Source organism: Squalius cephalus (genome assembly GCF_949319135.1).
Source record: "Squalius cephalus genome assembly, chromosome: 14".
Taxonomy (NCBI): Eukaryota; Metazoa; Chordata; class Actinopteri; order Cypriniformes; family Leuciscidae; genus Squalius; species Squalius cephalus.
The window spans coordinates 10,232,153-10,253,664 of NC_137135.1; the positions used below are offsets into that span (position 1 = coordinate 10,232,153).

Consider the following 21,512-nt stretch of genomic DNA (forward strand, 5'->3'; position numbering starts at 1 on the left):
TTTTTTAGATTGTGTAATGAGTACATGTGCACATTTCAGAGAAAAATGTTTCACCATGCAGATGGAGAGTGACACACTTTGTTTTACTCTACCTGGCTTTGTTACAAGTTTAGTGTTTGTTTGCTTAGGATTTTCAGTGTCCTTTGAAGCGTTTGACATTTATGTCCAGTCAGTTGTAGCATGGTTTACTGGAAGTTCCCCGTCTTTCATTCTGCCTATCTAAATCTTTTAAATCTATATGTTAGCAGTCAAACGTTTGGATGCGTTTGAGTGAATTTGTTTCTCAAGATTTTAAAAACCCTTTGGCCTGAAAGTTTCTCCATGAAATTTCTTTTGTAGGCGAATCAAAATTGTGCCAACATACCAATCTCTTTACAATCCTATCATTTTCATTTAAAAATCAGATGAGTTGAAACAGAAATGAAGGAATATCTGAGTTCCGAGTTCATACATGGAAACTCCTTCAATGCCATTTAAACAGCATCCCAGGATGCACCTTGTTACATTTGAAGGGCCCTGTCATGCAAGTGTTCTTTGCTAGTTTCAACCCGACGCAGTTTTCATTTTTACGTCCTGCGCCACGTTGTTTAAATAGCAAATACATTTGCACTCATCTGTTCACCCATGGGCTGCTGGTCTGAAAACCAGGTGTGTTCGGGCACATTGTTGGAAGCGTTGCTATTTTGAGGCAACTGAAATAAGCCATTGACCAACTGAAACCTGGTCTAAAGTCAATGGCGCAGTATTTTTTTGTTATTTAAAGAGCGTGTTAGTAATATGTGCCTATAGGTGGGTCCACAACGCACAAACACTTTGTCCCATAAATGGTCTGCTGCTTTAACCTTGCGCACGAGCAGATTCGTTTCCTCTCTTGAGAAGCGTTCAGTCTTTCTGTTTGCAAATTCCTCCATGTAAATAGTGAAATTCCGCCATGACGCGAGCTCAACTGGCTTTTAAAGGGAATTGGAGGTGAGACTCTGATTTGCTTATTGCACGTTACGCCCAAAACACACCTATACGCTGATTTCACGCAGCCGCCATTTTGAAATCGAAAGTGAGGCTCCGGTGGGAAAAAACCCCGGAAGTAAAGATAAACAACAATGCCTTTGGACTACCAACCTGAAGCTGCTGCCGCGATTTACACTATTGGATGTTAATATCCAATAAAGGATATGTATATAGTTCATTCCTGCTTCTTTTTTTACTTTCTGAATTATATAAAAAAATATTTTATTTATAAATGAATTTCACTGTGTATAGTCTAAAGTATAAAAGAAATGTATGTACAGTTTTAGAATTGACACATCATTAAACACAACAATACGCCATCGCATTCACGACTCTCCTGTGATTAAAGGCGACACTTCCGGTTTTCTTCCCACCGGAGCCTCGCTTTCGATTTCAAAATAACGGCTGCGTGAAATCAGCGTATACTCAATAAGAGAATATGGGACAACCCTTTTAGACTATGCGCCAAGCGCCCCGACCATTTTTCCCTTTGTTAATTTAGCAAAAGTGGATTTGGACGCCCTAAGTGCACTTGCGCCGTGTGCTTTAGACCATGCGCTTAGATCTTTAAAATAGGGCCTGAAAGCTGGAATCTAGACAAAAGAAGCTGAAATAGACAATTTGTGTTATTTCTTTACTATTATTGTACAATATAGAAAATAAAAAACAATTAATAAGTCAGTTCATAGCCAATGTGTTTGTGTTTTGAAAGCACCAGGAAAGGCTGTTACACGAGACCGGACTCCAGTGGCCAGAGCTTCAGGAGATGTTATGGCAAGAAGAGACTGATGTCACAGAGAAAGGCAAAAGAAATCATAAGAAACAGGTTTGAGTTTATTATTCCTCTTCATTAGAATGTTTTGTCAAACAGTCCCTACAATGAATAGATTATGATGAACTGTAGTTTTTTTTCCCATACATTTAACCGTAAAACTCAAGGTCAGGTCAGTTGATTTTCTCAGTTCTCACTGCCTTGGAGTAACGTTAACTCTTGTCAAATTAACAGAAATCATTAATGAATGGTCAATGCAACAAGTCAGTTGTTGGCAGATTAGACTTTATTGGTCTGTGATTTCACACAGAAATGTTTTATGTCTCTCCTCACATTCAACTTTAACTGAGTTTGTGCTTTTTAGGCAAGGTAAGGCATGTGAAGTTTATTTATAGGCTATAGCTCATTTCCCACACGCCAGTAATTCAGTTTCGCTTCAAATTAATTTAGGCTTCCTGTTTATAATAAATGTAGTTTATAATGAATGGCACTATAATTAGTTTATTTTATACTTACATTTTTCATTCTTGTTCTGTATGCCATTACATTTGAGGGATTCTTGTGGAGTGAGGGGAACTAAAATACATGATTATAGTGTTTAAAATGTTTGTAAATCTTTTTTTTTTTTTTTGGGGGGGGGGGGGGGTAACCAGTATTTTACATTATTTCTGAATGTAATAATAAAATGTGACTTATATACAAATGCGACTTATCTTTGTGTGTGTGTGTGTGTGTGTGTGTGTGTGTGTGTGTGTGTGTGTGTGTTTTTTCTTTTCTCATCAATGCAATATGACCTGGTGCGACTTATTTTCCAGAAAATATGGCAATTCAACATTTTAAATATGTGTTCAAAACCTGAATTTCCTTCATGCTGTCTTGTTCTTAAATGCCATTGTTGTAAATGTTAACCTCAAACCTCACTGCTGCTTTTCTGGTATAATGTGTCTTTTATTCTCATTGGATTTCAGCCCAAAGACAGTGAACACCACAGGACTGATGTTGAATCGGTGTCTCTTAGTCTTTTTGCTGAGCAGGTAAATGCCTTTAATACTGAACCATTAAAATCAACTGCTGCCTGATAATGCTTTTTTGTCACTGAAGATGTTAAATGCATGTTCCATTGACTGATTATGCATGCTTGAAATTTTACTCAGATATAGACATTTTGCAATTTTTTTTTGCAAATCAGATATCTTGGTTAAATGTAGTAATGGGTCAATGACAAATAAAGCTTCTAAGAAAAAGGCATTTTTTAAAAAATATTTTCAAAATGGATGGAATGCATATTTTTGAGTCAGGAACAACGTTTCAATTGTTAAATAACATTTCACAACCAAATATTTGTGTGTAAGCAAACTCTTATAGTAAGCATTAATAATTTAATATATTTGGCATCCGATTTTACTTTTAAATACATAAATGTAATCATACAACTATACAAATGCACCTGATGAATATCAGTTGTGCCTCCTGACAACAAATAATGACAAGGAATATGCTGAATACTGGATTTAAAAAAAAAAAATTTTTATTCATTTCACAATCTGTATTGAAGTAAAAGTAGTAAATTGATCAAAAACAGAAAATCACAACATCACATTCATAGGAACTGGAAAAGGCTACAGTGCAATAGATTGGTTAGATACCTTTTAATCGGTTGTGATTGAATAACAACACAGTCATGTTTTATATTGATTCAAAAAGAAGATAATTTTAAATTCGAATATCAAAAATGCATTAATAAAAATGTATAAAAAACAACAAATGCATAGCAACTGGAATGGAACACATCTACTAAAGATCTATTAAACAAGATTCATCACCTCTTTTCTTTTTTCAAAATTTGCTTTTCTTGCAGCATGAAAATACTTGAAAGTGTAAAACATATTTAACTTAAAACTAACATTTAGAACAATAATTTAGAGATAGAATACTAATAGACAATATTAGCTTAAATGTATTATTTATTTAGCTAAAATGTTTTTTTGTATTTTATTTTATTTTTATTTCATATAGGGCATTCATTGCAGTTGCACCACATGACTTTTGCAGCTAGTTTTTACGTTGAACATTTTTTACAATAAAGAAGGTTATGATAAAATGGCATTTCCCTATCTTTACATTGGTTGTACTACCTGACATGGAAAGTGTACCAACCTACCCATACTTGAAAGTAGCTGATTTTATCAGTATTTAAGAGAGATCCACTAAACGATAACAGACCCCTTTTTGCAGTTGTTCCACCCTGACATTTGAGAACATACAAATTGCTGGACAAAAGTTTTTCAATTATCTCAACAGTTTTAAAACTTATGATATTTATCAAATTGGTTTATATGAAAGATTTAAAACATAAAATTACGCCATAGTATTTAATTTTGAATTTCTTATTAAAACACTGTTTTAAATAGTTTTCTTAGGCTACGTTTACACGACAATGATATGATTAAAACGGATACGTTTTTCGTTTGAGTTTTCCGCGTACATCATTGTCAAAATGATCCCCATTCACACGGATCTGCGAAAACGAATAAAATGCTGTATTCTGCTGCCAGGCCATTAGATTGCAATGAAACACTATAGACTGAACACGTAATATGCATGTGCATGACAGCATCATCTTCAGAGATTCGCGTTTTTGTTGTTTACACGGAGACCGTTTTCAAAAACTTGCACTTTGAAACCCATTTCCAAAAGTTTGTGTTTTCAGGCACCCAAAACGCTGTTCATTTCATGTAAACAGCCTCTTAGTCTGTTCATTTGTGCGGATGGTTGCGCCACCTGACATTTTGGGGGTTTAAGATACCAAAACATAAAAAAATACTTATTATTTGAATGTACTGAAAATGGATTCAAACTAAATAGGTTGTATAGAATAAAGTGATACATGATGTCATGAATTTATCAAATTATTTTACAAGCAAATAGTGTTCTTGGACACAAAAATAAACACGTCATGCATTTTCCAAAAGCATCATAAGCCTAAGTAGATCGTAGATCCATTGCCACCAATTGCCTAAGTAGATCGTAGATCCATTGCCACCAATTGTGGTTAATGGCAGCAAATATATTTGTGAAGTGCGCGCTAAGCTATACATTTGACTGTTGTTCCAAGCAAGAAATTTTACTCTACAATAACACATTTCAATTGAAATCAGTATTTGATGTCCATTCAGTATGCGTGACTTTTCTTGTCATGTAATGAGCAGCTGGACTTCTTTTTGGGGTCCTGATCACCTCGTCATTTTGTGATAATGACATGCTGTACATCACCCCTGTCTTAGTGATGTGTGTTAATTGTGTGTTTGTGGGCCACATCATCAGGCTCAGGGCAGAAAACCCCTCCGCACGCTTCCCCGAGATCAGTCACAGCTGCTGTTGCTCCAGCACGACCACGGACTCCAGCAGAAGAGCACTAGAGACACCTCACCACACGATGGGGTAAAACACACTGTCCAGTTTGATGGTGTATCATGAGATTTCTGTCAACATTAGTTTATATAACAATGCATTATGGTATTTTGATATTTTGATTGTCCTGTTTGGATGGCCTCTATTTTGTGATGACATTGTGAAACTCTGGCTTTCAGCTGGCAGGTAAACTGGAATCCCTCGACACCCATCTTGTCAATCTGAATAATTTAGCTGTCAGGATTCCTCATGTTCAGTCACGTCTGGGATCAGGAAGCAACTCCAGTCCTTGTACTCCAGCGCTCCAGAGAGCCGCCAAACAGCCGGTACGACATCACAAACATGACAACTGTCCCTGAATCTGCTCTTAAACAATCAAATTGTCCGTTATCACTTGCAAATGTGTTATCACTTGCACCTTCAAAATGTGAACTCTAAAGAATCCCATCATTACAAACGAGAGGCTGCTAAAGTGTATTCCTGATTCATTTCAGTCTGAAATTGAGTGGCACAGTTTTATCACAGTTTGCTTAATGAATCTTTACCAGTGTAATGCAGACTGTTATTGAAGGATAGGGCAGTAAAACTAGCTAAATTGTCAGCACAGCAAAGCGCTGTTACTCATTTCACAAGTTAGATGTTGGAGACAAGGGGTTGCATAGAGACTAGTCGACTTTAATGCTCTGCCATGGCGCTTTAAGCTTGACGTCGACTAATCTTGATCTTGGCCTATAGAGGGCGCAACAGGTCCATTCTTACGCTCCGTTTACAGTTAAAACGGCAAATAAATGCATACTCTGAGAGCGCTCCACACAATATGTTTGATTATACCATCCGGATGCTTAAAATTTAATGCACATTTTAAACAGTGCATTGTACATGTAAGTTAATTGTGCTTCTGAACTAATGCTCTGCTGCATTGTAACGTACAAGCATACAGACAGTAGCTTGCAGAGTGCAGATCGTGCACACAGAAACATTCAGTAGTGCAGAAATGTTCTATGATTTAACAATAAAATAGCTTCGAAACTGAAAAGTTTTAGCATATATTTCTTAGCAACCAAAACCCACAGCTTCACTAGTGGAGAGATGCTGCCAGGTAGAATTAATTCACACGTAGTCACTCTTTCACTAATGCATTCATATAAATCTTTACTGTGCTACTTTTTCTGTATCTGATTTAGAACGAGCAGAAATCTGTGAGAAATATTACGACCCAAAGACAAAATAACTGATGAAAATAAGCTGTTATGTAGGAGCAATACCTTTGTGAGCAGAGCTGTGTCATATGCCATAGCTGTGCACAAGGCAACCCGCGTTCGAGTCTCTGCTCGAGGTTCAGGCTTATTTGTTCATTAATGACATCAAGTCGTTCTATGGTCGTCCCCTATTGGAGACTGTTTATATATAGAAGTCTATGTCAAGTCCAGATTCCAGCGACAAGTTGTCTGTCCATGGCAAAGGGTTTTCTCTACCTTGTATTTTCATGACTTCTTAATATTTCCACAGATGGCATGCTTTAGATAGAAGAGATAACTTTCATCGCTCGTCACTTTATTGTATCATGTCTGGTTGGAACACAGTGTTAAAGTCACAGAAGCAAAATATAACAGAAGAACTGCTGGGTCTGAGAGAGGGTGAAAATGGATCCGGAATAACTGTTGTTTTAGTTGTTCTGTTTTTAGTGAAAAAGCCTTGACTAACATTATAGGTGGACATCAGGGAGAAAATAGAATGATAAAAAATATATGATATTAGATATTAAAGTTTATTCTTTTTTTCTTTTCTTCTTTTTTTTTTTCAAGTTGTAGTATCGAACATGATTTGCGCATACATACATACATACAAAACATGTATGAACAAAATAAATAATTGGGTATAAACATGTATAAATAAATTATTGTACAGTGTAATGACACGGATGTAGAATCCAGCATTGCATACTGAAAAAGTATGCAGTAAAAAGGTTAAGGAGTAAAAGACTCAGTTAAAGGAGTAAAAGACTCTGTAATCTGTGTCGATTTCAGAACATGAACGTGTGCTCCAGTCGAGAGATTCATCACAGCAGCTCGATGTCTGATGTCACCGCTCCTCTCTCGCCATCACAAGATGAAGTCTTCTTCATGCCTGATGATCAGCCACCAAAGGTTTGTCCTTGAGAGAGTGTTTCAGTTGTCAGCATGGGTTGCTTCAGATATATCTCCACAGCCAAAATTGAAACCTAAACCTATATCATACTATACTTCTCATTATAGTATTCATTCAAATTTATTACACTGAAGTTTTGCTGTGTCAGCTTGGTGCAACTGCTGTAGGTGGCAACTGCTAAAATTGTGGTCAAAACGGCTTCCTCTTCCAAAGGGAGGTGCCTTCCTTCCTTCCTTTAATGTGACATCCATTCAAAGCAGACATGTGGTTAGCACAACAAAGTGAAAATAGCATAGAAATAGCATTGAGAAGTGTATTGCATGAAGAATACTAAATAATTAACTTTAGTCACTAAACAAATGGCTAAAATGTCAACAACAAAAAAATGAAGCAATCTGTTTATTTTTTGCAAATATTTTCTTAAGATTCCAGAACGAACAACTTCAAAATTCAAAGATGTCACAAGCCATCATAGATATGGATCCAGGTAAGTTGTTGTTTGAAATCCTTGCAGGACACATTTTCAAACCCACATTAATTAGGATCAAATATAGTCCTCTGAAGCCCCTCATTATCCTCAGACTTGAAACTGTGGCTGTTTTTGTTTCTTGTCTTTCTATCAGTGGAGATCGTCAGTCTTCTCTGGACAACAGTGTTAAGATGTCCTTCTCTAACAGCTCAACAAGCAGTTCACAGTCAGGTGTGTCTTTCTCTATCTGTTACTTACTGAAACCTGTATCAGAACAGAATATGGTCAATAATTCAAGCATATGTCTTTGTACACTGTCATGTAGACATTCTCGTTCTTGCAGGTTACTGTATGCTGGACAGTCCAGCTCATCAAAACAGAAGCTCTCAAAGTCCAGGAACATCACCACCAAACCAGGTGTGAATCTGTATTTCATATTCGATAATGTTGCAGCGCTTAAGCACTTTATGCAGCTGATTTCACCTCTGCTTTTTATGCAGAGACTCTTTATTTCCCTAACCAAATATAGAATATTAAAACAAGTATCAGTAATGCCCCGTTCACACCAAAATCGATAACTATAAAGATACCTATAAGGATAACTAAGCTCGCACTGCAATTTTGTCGCCTGCCGCTACAACATACTTCAGCTCTTTAAAGCATGATGGATTCTGATTGGCTGTCAATGTTTTTATCATTCTTCTGCTGGAATTTTTTTTTTTAAAAGAGATTCCAACAATATTGTTCCTCTGTGCTGTTATGGTTATGGTTGTGGTGTGGACTCTGCTATTCTTTTAAATTTAGAACAATTTGTAGATCTATATCATTATAGTGATCGTCCTTGGTGTGAACAGGCCTGAAGATTGTTGGCTTTTAATATCAAATTGTTTTCGTCTTTAAGGGTTTGGGAATGAAGTCTCACTTCAGCCCATTAATGAAGCTTGCGGAATATTCTTCCTCCAGTGATGAAGATGATGAGAAGACTAGGTAATCTCACCTTGACTGTTTGCTCTCCTTGAAAGTTGACCAATTTAAAAACAAAACACACATGGTCAAAGATTATGAGAATTTCATGAAGTGGCTGATGTGATTTTGTGGTTAATCATACTCTTGTTAATGTCATGCTAAGTTTATCAGCCATGGCAATGCCTTAAAGTGATAGTTCACCCAAAAAATCTGTAATGTTTGTAACCAGACAGTTGACGGTAGCCATTGACTTCCATAGTAGGAAAAATACTATGGAAGTCAACGGCTACAGTCAACTGTCTGGTTACCTACATTCTTCAAAATGTCTTCTTTTGTGTAAATGATGATAGAATTTTCAATTTTGAGGGAACTATCCCTTTAAAGTCCCTAAAATTACAATTTTGTTATCATGTTATTCCAAACCTGTATATGCTTATTCTTACTTCTGTGGAACATGCAAGAACATCTGTTTTTGTCCATACAAAGGAAGTCAGTGGGCTCCAATGTTGCTGGGTTTCTACAAAATAACTTATTTTGTGCTCACAGAAGAAAGAAAGTCAGACAGTTTTGAAATAACATGAGTAAAAGACGACAGAATCGTTTAAGGGTGAACTATCCCTTTCAACAGTGATTGCAACCGATTTAAACTCCATACCAAAATAATCCTGATATGATTGAAATGAATGTGAAAGGAGACATATGGTTGGTGCCGGATGGATAGGTCCCTGTGTCAAAGGTTGTGAACATGCTAGGCTCCGCATGTCACTGAATCAAGACAGTGAATTCCTCGCAATGCAGAAGTGCCTGTGGCAGTCACATTTCTGCTGTTCTGCCGATGCCCTATCAACGTCAAACCACATTAGCTTGTGCTGGTTGTTTTCTGTATGGAAAACGGCTAGTTCTCGAACAGCCTGGCAAAGACATTGCAGCTTTGCTCATAGACTATCGGAGTAGTGAAAAGCACATTTTTTCTTAAGGTGTGCCTTTAGCCCCGTTGTACCCTATGGGTGGAACTGAACTTGATGTTTTTTGTACTCAGTGCTATTAACCCACACAGAAACAGATAAACATTTGGCTGATTTTATTAACAATTCTTCCTTATCAGGAGTGAGGGTATCGTAGCATACTTGTTTCATATTGTCTGCTATTACAAGTCAAATAGCAAAAAAAGCAAAATGGAGGTTGTGTGGGGTATGCAAACCAATGTACTCGCGTTTTTGACTTGGCTGTTTTGACTGGATTATATACCAGGCGATTTTTCGCACACGCCCACAGCATTCATACTGCATGGTAGAACCACTCATTCTGAGCAACTTTGCCTCTAGGACCTCCGCTGACAATCGAATCGTTCGTTAAATATTGGAGATTATTTCAAGTACCAACTTTCGCAAACTAGTCCTAGGTTTTTGTCTCAACCTTGATAAAACCACTACGGTTTTATCTCTAGGACGGTCAATAATTATCAAAAATATGTTGGACTTTGGCCTTTGCATAGCTATAGAAGGGTCCTTTAGAAAAAAGGCATGGCCAAGTATACTCAAAAACCTATCATTCCTAAACTAAAATCGAGCATTTTACATCATTAGGTGAGCACATGCGGCACATGATTCTAAAGAAGCATGCAGACTTTAATGGAGATTGGCCCATAGGTGGGGCTATAATTGTTAAAAAGGTGTAAAACTGCTGTATTTCAATGGCAAATCCCATGAAATGGCTGAAAATGGCCCTCTTCCTGCCTGATTTGCATAGATTGCGCATGATTCTAAAGAAGCATGGAAACTGTTATGTACATCGGGCCATAGGTGCCACTTTAACTGTTATGAATTTGAAAAAAGGATTAAAAAGCATGTATTTCCTTAGCAAACTGCCTGTATTGGCTATGAATTGTCTTTCCCATCTATGATCTAAGTGATTACATGCTTGCTAAATAAAACATAATACCTTTTTACGCAGTGGCTTGAAGGCCTTAAAGTGCTTAAACCCTGATCATTTCTGCTCACAGGTATATTTCTAGTTATTCTACTGTTGTGTCTAGTGTACTGTTTGTCTTTGCTGCCTTGTTCATGGTCAAAGGATCAAATGTTTTCTTTGGCATCCTTAAAATCGTTCTGACTGTCATTTGTCTAGGTCTCCGTTGAGCAATGGAAGGCCCTTGTTATCCAGAGGGCAGTTTAATGACATCATTCTTCAGCCTCATCTCAATGTGAAACCGCAGCAGGTAAAGTCACCTTCAGTCTGTTGTTTTAGGGAACAGGGTGAAACAGCTGACAAACATATCAGTATATATTGAAGAAAACTCAATAATTGGGTCCTAATGTGTTCATCTACCTTTGGTTTTATTGTGATACTGCAGCTCATTTTCACCAGTGGAGATTTATTGTATTTATTGTAATCATTCAATCCATCAGTTTTTCAGAGATACTGTCAGCTTTTTTCAAAGTGGGATTTCCTGTCCTAAAAAAGATATTCATGTTTCTCCAGCAGAGTGCAGCAAAGCCAACACATTACGTCCATCAGAGGCCTTCCGGATCCCAATCCAGCGACAGCTACCATCTGCCGGACCTCCTGCACAAGAGCCCCACACATGAGCTCACCTGCCACCAACTCACCACACAGAGCTTTGATGTAGGTCTTCATCTAGACGTCTTCTGGCTTTGTTCAGACCACTGATAACATCATTTGAGAACTTGGGTTTTGATAGATTGGTTCTTTTTAATGTGTGCCTAATACTCTGTTCATACACACACAATACTCATGTTCCAGAGGTAAGCAGTTAGAGTTTTAATAACGTTCAACCTCTGCCCAAGCTTAAGGGTGTTTTCACACAAGGTTCAATTGCCTGGTCATGAAACTTATAGCATGATACGAGTCATTTTATTTTTTTACGATAACAATATATATCACAATATTGTTATTTTTGCTTTAAATATATTTTTTTTATACCATTTCAATTTCATAATTCTCGTCACCAATTTCAATATCACACAAAAAAAAAAAAACCTGCCTAAATAAGTATAAAAAAAGAAGACAAGTAAACACTCAGTGATAAAATAAGAACAAAGAAACTAATTACAAGGACAACAAACTACAATAGAACAAAGACACAAATTAAATAGACCTACCTGAAAAATTCAAGCACTAAATAAGAAATGCTAGGCTAAATAAATTGTATAAACCACTTACTGTAAATGTACAAAAAACACTGCATAGTCTTCTCTGTGTAAATTAAATATAAATGTATTCTTATTAAAGTTACAAAAGTGATTCAGTCAGGAGCAATTTCTCTTTATCTTTTGTTGTTTGATTAACATTAAAAACACAGACAGCACTAGGTATATTAGGCTGCTGTCACTTTAAGACTAAATGTATTTTAAGACTACCAGTATATCGCCCACCCCTAACTTAGCCTAATAATTTCAAAGATATATTTTTTGTGTGTGTTTTTTCCTCCTTTTTTTACATAGATGTAAAAATATTATAGAATTATGTTTCCATGTGGTCAGCGCTTTTTAATGGAAAGAGCAATGATTTGGTGGTCTGCTTGATCATACTTGCATTGTCATTCTCCCCCTGATGTTTGTGCTTGTGTTATTCTGTATTAACAGAAAGTATTCAATAACCAGCCAGGAAAAAGCACGTCCTCTTCCTCTTCCTCATTCTCACCTTTTATTGACCCTCGTTTACTGCAGATATCTCCACCTCAGAGTCCGCAGGGATACGACCAATGTGAGTCTGATGCCCACTGACCTGTATAAATGTCAGTAAACAGTGAGTAAAATGTCAGTGTATGAAACACATGCATCTCTCTGTCAGTGAATGGCAGGTGTGAGCCGTGTGTTAGACAGCCCCACAGGAAGGGCTCTGTGGTGAACGTCAACCCCACCAACATTCGACCTCAGAGCGACGCCCCAGAGATCCGCAAATATAAAAAGAAGTTCAATGCTGAGATCCTCTGCGCTAGCCTGTGGGGTGAGACATCTTCATATACACACATCACACTTCAGAAATACATTTACCTGTTCCTGCTTAAATCAAATGTAAAATAATAAAATAAATGAATGTCATATGAAATGTTTTGAAACTCTAAAACAAAGCAAAAGACAGAACCGGGATGGTGTCACCTGCCATGATTGACATCTGCTCAATAAGTAATACTTCACTATCAAATTGTGAAAATCACTGTAATGCACACTTCATTTTATGTTCACTTCACTGTTATATTATTGAAATTATAAAGCTGAAATTAAATCTACTTTGTTAATTGTTTGTATAATAATATGGAGCAAAATACCTACTGTTTTTCATCAAAATCAGCAGTCCTCTGAGAAAAATTGTCCCGTCCTGTTTACGGATGATTTTTTCACACATCTTTTCATTATATATTTTGACCTTTGTTGAATTTTGTTACTATTTTATTATGGAATGAAAACTTTTGGCCACATTTCTGCACTGTTGAAATTTTAATCAGTTCGGAGAGTCCAGTTATTGACTGCTCAGAATGATTGTAATTGTATCTCATATATATGATTTATTTCAGTGAGTTTGCTGATGCACACATGGCCCACATCCAGATACACACTGTAGACACTCCCATCTCAGCAAAAATATCAGTCACATCAGTACATGAAATGACAGGCTTCCTGTGTTAATGACTCTAACTGAACAACTTGTAATCTCACCCATTTATTACATGATAAACGTGCCGTTGTCAATGTGTATTTTTTGTCTTGTATGCATGCAGGTATTGCATGCAGTGAAAATGTTGTTTTAATTGATATAATTGAGGCAGATCTGTCTTTCCTCACTATGACTGTTGTGTGTGTGTTTAGGTGTGAATCTGTTGGTGGGCACAGAGAACGGCCTGTGGCTGTTGGACCGCAGTGGTCAGGGCAAAGTTTACTCTCTCATCAGCCGAAGACGCTTCCAACAGATGGACGTACTGGAGGGGCTCAATGTACTCATCACTATATCAGGTACATACTCTACACAAAGCACTTTACTACAACAGATAGTATTCTTATATTTGTACTAGCAAATGAATGAACAAAATCAAGAGTTTTTGGCAAATCCTGCAAGAGACTTGACCACAAGACTGAAAAAGCTTTATCATATTGATAGTTTGGGATCTAAATTCTAGTTGGAGGAGCCACGCTTGAAGCTGAGATCAAGGGCCCTATCTTGCACCCAGCGCAATTGACTTTGTACACCGACGCATGTTTCATTCCTATTTTGCACCCGTGCAAAGCGCGCTTTTCCCTCCACAGAAGCACGTCGCTAAACTAGGGAATGAACTTGCGCTCCCTGGGCGGTTCAGCGCAAAAAAGGAGGCGTGTTCCGGCGCAAACAATCCCTGGTGCTATTTTACTGTTCCATAAAACAATTGCGCCACTGGCCAGAAAAAACCTAGTCTAAAGTCAGTGGCGCGTTGCGCGTTGTTCATTATGCTATTTTAAGGGCGCATGCTTGACCATAATGTATAGCCTGCACAACGCGCATACACTTTGGTTCTCTAATCTACACAGAAGCAGCAGTTTTCATTTTTGCAAATCATATTATTACAAACGATAGATAGATAGATGGATAGATAGATAGATAGATAGATAGATAGATAGATAGATAGATAGATAGATAGATAGATAGATAGATAGATAGATAGATAGATAGATAGATAGACAATTTATTATAAAAGCATACATCTAGCTTACACATTTACCCACATTATTATATACCTGTTTAACCGAAGCTAATTTGGGTGTGTTTCTCCATCCCCAATGTCACTTCTCTCTCTTTTACGGCCGTGACGAGAGCGTTGCTCTCCTCGGCTGTGAACCGCTCCTGGCGTGCGCCTGGCAAATCCGCCGTTATAATAGCAATACGCCAAGGAAAAAGCGCGCCTGCTCTTAAAGGGAATGTGAGATGATGCTCTGATTGGTTTATTTCACGTTACGCCCAAACCACACCTATGAATAATGAAGCTACTTCAGACCAACCCATTTTAGATTTGCGTTGGGTGCAAGAACCGCCAAGACCCGCCCACAAGGTCAATTGTGTTTCGCATTTGATACTTGCGTTTCAGATCGTTAAAATATGGCCCATAGTGTTTTTTGATTTGGAATTTTGGGCGTAAATGTTGGAAAAAGATTTGTTGATAAATTGATCATGTGACACTGAAGACTGGAGTAATGATGCTGAAAATTCAGCATTGCCTTTTAAAATAGTCAAGTCATATTTATTTATATAGCGCTTTTTACAATACAGATTGTTTCAAAGCAGCTTTACAGAGATAACAGGGAAATAATGCAAAAAAGTTTTCCTCTGGTCAGTGAACGAACAGTGTATGATTATGATTCAGGCAGCATTACAGGTCAGAAGTCAGATTGGTTTGGAACAATCAGAATATTATCCAGTTTCATCTGGTTGAAGATCGGAATCACGCCGGTATGGAGACGAGTTTGTTGAGGATCAGCAATCGTGTCAATGAAGCCTTCACATGGGAGAGTCTAGTTGATACAAAATACAATATATTCAAATAGAAAACTAGTAATATTGAACAATTTTATTGCTTACTGTATTTTTTCATCAAGTAAATGCATCTTTGGTGAGCAGAAGAAACCATTCTTTCAAAACCATTGAAACGTTTAACTGGTAGTGTATAGATATAGTTTGAATCTAATTTATTGTTTATTTCTTGTGGAAAGGTAAGAAAAACAAGCTGAGGCTGTACTACCTGTCCTGGCTGAGGAATAAGATCTTGCGTAATGATCCAGAGGTGGAAAAGAAACAGGGCTGGACCTCAGTGGGAGACCTGGAGGGATGTGTCAGCTACAAAATAGGTGAGTCCATTTTAAATATGTTTAACAAACATCATTGTGCTACATCTCACGCAGTTTTACAGTATACAAGGGCTAATCTCCTTTTAAAGCAGACATTCAAGGTAAGCCAATAAAACATACTAAGTATTCTAATTAAAAACACTGACAGTTATTATTATACACACACTGCACAGAAATACCTGGTGAACTCAATCTAGCAAACCAGAAGAGGAAGTATTATCAGTCCTGTAAAGTAGCAAGTATCCTGACAAATATTAAGTCTGGATTAAACAGGCTTGTCTTTCAAGGGTGTTTTTTGTTGGTTGTATTTATAATCACAGAATGACACACAATAATAGAGCAAATTCAGATTTCAGTGTCATAATTGTGGTCAGTTTTGAAACAACATGCAGTGGTGATGCCAGAAATCTTGGTGAAATAGGATGGACCTAAATATTTTGTCTTCTATATACAGTGTGTGTATATATATATATATATATATATATATATATATATATATATATATATATATATATATATAATATAATATAATATAATATAATATAATATATATATATATATATATATATATATATATATATATATATATATAATATATATATATATATATATAATATATATATATATATATATATATATATATATATATATATATAGGGGTGTAACATGACACAGAAGTCACGGTTGGGTATGTACCTCGGTTTTGGGGTCACGGTTTAGTACAATTTGGATACAATAGGAAAGATTAAAGTTTAGTTTTATTTCCAGTCCATTAGTATATTCTGGCAGCTTTGATTGAGTGGGACAGTGCCATTCTGGCCCTTATGTGGCCTCGCCACTGGTTCTATAATAATCTAGGCTAGAATGGTTTGATAAATGTCTTTCTTGCATGTAATCTCCATTTTGATTATCATTTAACACTAACTTCTTTCAGTTCGGTATGAAAAAATCAAGTTCCTGGTCATCGCCTTGAGGAGCGCTGTGGAGATCTATGCATGGGCTCCCAAGCCATACCACAAGTTCATGGCTTTCAAAGTAAGTCTCGTATGCTAGTAGAGAAGATCTCTCTGAGATGTCACAAAGTATGGCAAAACATTTTTAGTCATTATTTCATAACTGAAAAATTAATAAAAAGAGGAAATTATAGGAAACGAAAGAGATTGATATTACCACCATGCCAAAGAAGTCACATTATCATTAAAAATAATGAGTAATTATTAAATGTAAGGTTCGTTAGTTAATGTATTAACTAACTACCATGAACTAACCATGAGCAATACATTTGTTACAGTATTTATTAATATTTGTTAATATTAGTTAATAAATATACAGCTGTTCATTGTTTGTTCATGTTAGTTCACAGTGCATTAACTAATGTTAACAAATACAACCTTTAATTTTAATAATGTATTAGTAAATGTTGAAAATTAATTTTAACAAAGATTAATAAAAGATGTAGAAGTATTGTTCATTCTTAGTTCATGTTATCTAAGGTGCATTAGTTTACTAATGTTAACTAATGAACCTTATTGCAAAGTGTTACCTATTAAATTGTAAAACATTTGTGCATTATAGAAGTATTTGTCATACTGCCCATAAGTTATGCTGATTTTACTTAAAAAAAATTAGGTGAGCTACCGAGCAAGTTAACTATAGCTTTCCTGTAGCTCAAACAGTAGAGCATTGGTGCTTAGGTCATGGGTTCATTTCCCAGGGAAAGCAAGAACTGATAGGAATGTAAATGTGTACCTTGAAATGCATTGTAAGCCGCTTTGGATAAAAGCGTCTGCCAAATGCATAAATGTAAATGTAAACTACGTCAGAAAAGCTGTGCCAAAAAGTCCTTAGTAATCAATAATCTGCCCCAGTCATAATTTGTGTGAAAATGAACAAAAGTTTTTGGTGTTTTACTGCCACTAGTGTTCATTTCACCTGGAAACCACAGTGAATTTTAAAGAAAAGGTTGAAACATAAAGCTCTTGAAAGGTTTCTGAGATTCCTAGTACAGTACGTCCATAATTGCTTTGGCTCAGGAGGCAGTTATGGTCATAACCATACTTTCTAATGTGATATTTCTAATTACCTGCTGTTTACATTTATATATTCTTCCATTTGAAAAAAAGAAAGAAAAAAGAATAGGATAGGATAGGATAGTGTAATGATAGATAATGTAACTGGGGTGTTTTTGGAAATGGGTCATTTTTGAGTACGTGCCCTACTTCACTGCTGTCCTGAGAGACTTACTCTACTTCTGACATGAAGTTCTGCCGTTTATATTTATAACATTTAGATCAGATTGTTGTCCTTCCCATTTTTATGGACATGAAAACATAGTATGTTTACAAAATGTCATTGAAAATATGTTCTTTTTTCAAAGAAATTGTTAACTGAAGCTGGCTTGCTCAGTTTAGTGTAGCAATGGGCATCATGTTTCGCTGCTGTTCTTGACAGATAAATGAAATGTGAAATGCAAATTTATTTTTTTTTGACACCAAATGAGTTTTAATGCTGCTAAATATGAACATTCTGGGAAAAAAATTGTAATTATGATTGCATCGGTAATGCATCAGGAATGAACAAATGCTCTTTGTGGCTGCAAAAGTGCAAATTTCGGACTGAGTGCATCGACACACACAATTAATGGTCCTTCATGCAACACATGATCTTATATATGTTGTTCCACACATCACCCCTGTACGTGATCTGATCATCATTTAAAATCAGGTGATTGCTCACTGAAGATGTCATCACCAAAGATGATATTGTTCAAAGCTCTGGGAAGTCTTATCACAGTTGACAAGTCAAGGCACAAGTTCATCTGTCAAAGTGGAGAACAGTGAACATGGATGTAAAACCTTCAGATGACACACTGCTCAAGTCTCTGTGTGTTGCACAAGTGTGTGTGTTCTTGTATTTATGGTTTATTAGGACACAAATGTTTATAATGGCATGGGTATTACAACATAAACTTGGTTAATGAGGAGACTTTCTGTGTCCTCGTAAAGCAAAAGGCTTAACAAAAAAAAAAACTAAACTGTGTTTTTGTTTTTATTAAAAAAAAAGCAAAAGTTTTCTGTGATGGGTAGGTTTAGGGGCAGGGTCAGGGGTTGTTTACACAACACCGTTTTCAACTAAAAATGGAAGACTTTTTATGCGTTTTGGGTGTCTGAAAATGCAAACTTTGCAACAAAAATGTGAATCTCTGAAGAGGATGATGTCGTGCACATGCGTGTTACGTGTTCAGTCTATAGTGTTTCGTCGCCATCTAATGGCCTGGCAGCAGAATACAGCGTTTTTATTCGTTTTCGCAGATCCGTGTGAATGGGGATCGTTTTGACTATGATGTAGGCGGAAAACGCAAAGGAAAAACTTCTCCATTTTAAGCATATCATTGTCGTGTAAACGTAGCCTTAGTGTAAGGGATAGAATATACAGTTTGTACAGTATAAAAAAATATTACTTCTATCTCCATAGTCCCTGTAAACCACATATACGTGTGTGTGCGTGCGTGCGTGCCGTTTAGAGTAACTGTACAGTTTGCAGTTCCGTTCACAAATCACAAATTTTCTGAAAATGTATGTGCGAGTCGGGTTTTGGAATGTGACTTGTTTTATGAATCACAGTATTAAATTGAAGCAGTTAGAAACAATATTAGACCTGACAGTAAACTGCCAATCAGTCTATTAGTGGAGAAACTCTCCTGAAAAAATAAATGAATAAAAAATAAAATAATTTTTGGCACTAGATTTTATGTCCATCCTTTGTTTATTTTTCAGTAGATGAGTAACTCATTTGTTTTTTATCTTCGGTCAGTCCTTCAGCTCACTGCCTCAGAAGCCCCTCTCAGTTGACCTGACGGTGGAGAATGGACAGAGGTTAAAGGTCATCTATGGGTCTCACTATGGCTTTCATGCTGTTGATGTGGATTCAGGGACGCCCTTCGATCTGTACCTGCCCAGTCATGTGAGTATCCCAGCAAGCACTTGTCTACACCTGCAGTAGTGCAACTGTCTGTTGTAATTAGATTTTTTTTTAGGTAATACTAGCATGCTAGGTCACTGAAAAAATCAAGCAAACATCTAATGGGGTCAGCTGTAACATTGTGTTAAAATAAATGGCCCCATGTTGTCTGCACTGATGGTGGGACAATGTTTAGTGGATCTGTCACCACTGAAAATGGTTAAGAGCATAAATTCACAAAAACACTTAAAGGAATACTCCACCGTGTTTTCATATTAAACTATGTTTTTCCCTTAACTAAGACGAGTTGATACATACCTCTCTCGTCTCAGTGCGTGCACTTAATCGCTCAGGCGCGCGGTGACACTTTGAAAGCCCAGTTCATTCAATATGTGCCAAGCAGAGAAACAACCAAACACCTCCACGTTTTCCCTATTTAAATACAGTTACTCGCGTAGTGTAACTCGACCTAGGACGGTGACACAAAACAAAACGTTGCGCTTTTCTAAGCGTGTAAAATGGATAACTATATTGTATGGCGGAATACCATTGCAAGTGCTTGTAAGCCCTTCGTCTTGGCGGAGTAATATCTTCACTCGTGAAAAATCCTCTCACCGGCCCCCGCTCCCTCTAGCGAAGATATTACTGCGCCAAGACGAAGTGCTTACAAGCACTTGCAATGGTATTCCGCCATACAATATAGTTATCCATTTTACACGCTTAGAAAAGCGCAACGTTTTGTTTTGTGTCACCGTCCTAGGTCGAGTTACACTACGCGAGTAACTGTATTTAAATAGGGAAAACGTGGAGGTGTTTGGTTGTTTCTCTGCTTGGCACATATTGAATGAACTGGGCTTTCAAAGTGTCACCGCGCGCCTGAGCGTTTAAGTGCACGCACTGAGACGAGAGAGGTATGTATCAACTCGTCTTAGTTAAGGGAAAAACATAGTTTAATATGAAAACACGGTGGAGTATTCCTTTAACTGATACATACTGTATGCATACATTAAAACTATTTGAACAGTCACAGTATAAAATGTGTCAGAATAATTTATTTAGCATTTTGAAAATGAGTGTCCCGGCATAGTACTGCTCCTGTTTTATAGGAAGTACAGGTTTTTTTATTTGTTTGTTTGTTATTTTACAATCACTTTTGCACTAATTTCAGAACTGAGATGTCATGTTTAAAAACTCAGAACGGCCTTCATCTTATTCATGTCTTTAAAGAAACCTTGCACTTAATGTAGAATAATTTGTTTCTCATCATGAAATACCTTTGTGAAATCCAGTATCAGTGTCAGTAATCAGTATCTTGTGTGTGGGAGATCTAAATTAATGTTCCTGTGTAGTTGTTTGTACAATCATTAAATATTGTTGTACAATACATGTGATAGATATTTCATCATGGTACTACATGTAAATACTGTAAAAGAGCTAGAAGAGAGAATATTACAGTAAGGCTGCTCCCTCATAGTCGACTAAACGTTAATTGACAAAAAGAAGCTTGGTCAACTAAATTTTAATCAGTCGGTTAGTGACAAAAGAAAAGAAAAACTTTGTCACGTAGTGATAGATCGCTAGTATGGCCGTTCAGGCAGAAAATCCAGCAGACTACAGCCGACTGCAAACTAGCACGTGTGTTCTGTGCCTGTGTGTGAGAAAATTCTGTTATTAATTAATCACCCTCAAGTCGTTCCAAACCCGTAAGACCTTTGTTTAACTTCAGAACACAAATGAAGATATTTCTGATGAAATCCGAGAGCTTTCTGACCCCCTTATAGACTGCAAAGTAACGACCACTTTCAAGGCCCAGAAAGGAAGTGAAGACATCGTTAAAATAGTCCATGTGACTCCAGTGGTTCATCCTTAATGTTATGAAGTGACGAGAATAGTTTTTGTGTGCAAAAAACAAACAAAACTAATGACTTTATTGAAGAATTTCTTC

The 21,512-nt window shown here is 36.7% G+C and overlaps 1 protein-coding gene across 3 annotated transcripts in view; it reads left to right on the plus strand.

The window, feature by feature from the left end:
- Positions 1 to 21,512, plus strand: part of LOC307171076 (traf2 and NCK-interacting protein kinase) — a 67,953-nt gene that overhangs the window by 31,135 nt on the left and 15,306 nt on the right. Inside the window, exons 13-29 of one of the 3 annotated variants that reach the window (XM_079892457.1) lie at positions 1,721 to 1,834; positions 2,749 to 2,814; positions 5,105 to 5,221; positions 5,371 to 5,517; positions 7,219 to 7,338; positions 7,765 to 7,826; positions 7,963 to 8,039; positions 8,152 to 8,225; positions 8,710 to 8,795; positions 10,902 to 10,992; positions 11,256 to 11,399; positions 12,464 to 12,500; positions 12,588 to 12,743; positions 13,604 to 13,747; positions 15,473 to 15,607; positions 16,542 to 16,642; positions 19,421 to 19,570. In XM_079892457.1, coding sequence (XP_079748583.1) covers positions 1,721 to 1,834; positions 2,749 to 2,814; positions 5,105 to 5,221; positions 5,371 to 5,517; positions 7,219 to 7,338; positions 7,765 to 7,826; positions 7,963 to 8,039; positions 8,152 to 8,225; positions 8,710 to 8,795; positions 10,902 to 10,992; positions 11,256 to 11,399; positions 12,464 to 12,500; positions 12,588 to 12,743; positions 13,604 to 13,747; positions 15,473 to 15,607; positions 16,542 to 16,642; positions 19,421 to 19,570 — 1,821 coding nt within the window. Of the gene's footprint in view, positions 1 to 1,720; positions 1,835 to 2,748; positions 2,815 to 5,104; positions 5,222 to 5,370; positions 5,518 to 7,218; positions 7,339 to 7,764; positions 7,827 to 7,962; positions 8,040 to 8,151; positions 8,226 to 8,709; positions 8,796 to 10,901; positions 10,993 to 11,255; positions 11,400 to 12,379; positions 12,501 to 12,587; positions 12,744 to 13,603; positions 13,748 to 15,472; positions 15,608 to 16,541; positions 16,643 to 19,420; positions 19,571 to 21,512 lie in introns of all 3 variants that reach the window. The other 2 variants (XM_079892455.1, XM_079892456.1) reach the window with 2 other exon arrangements.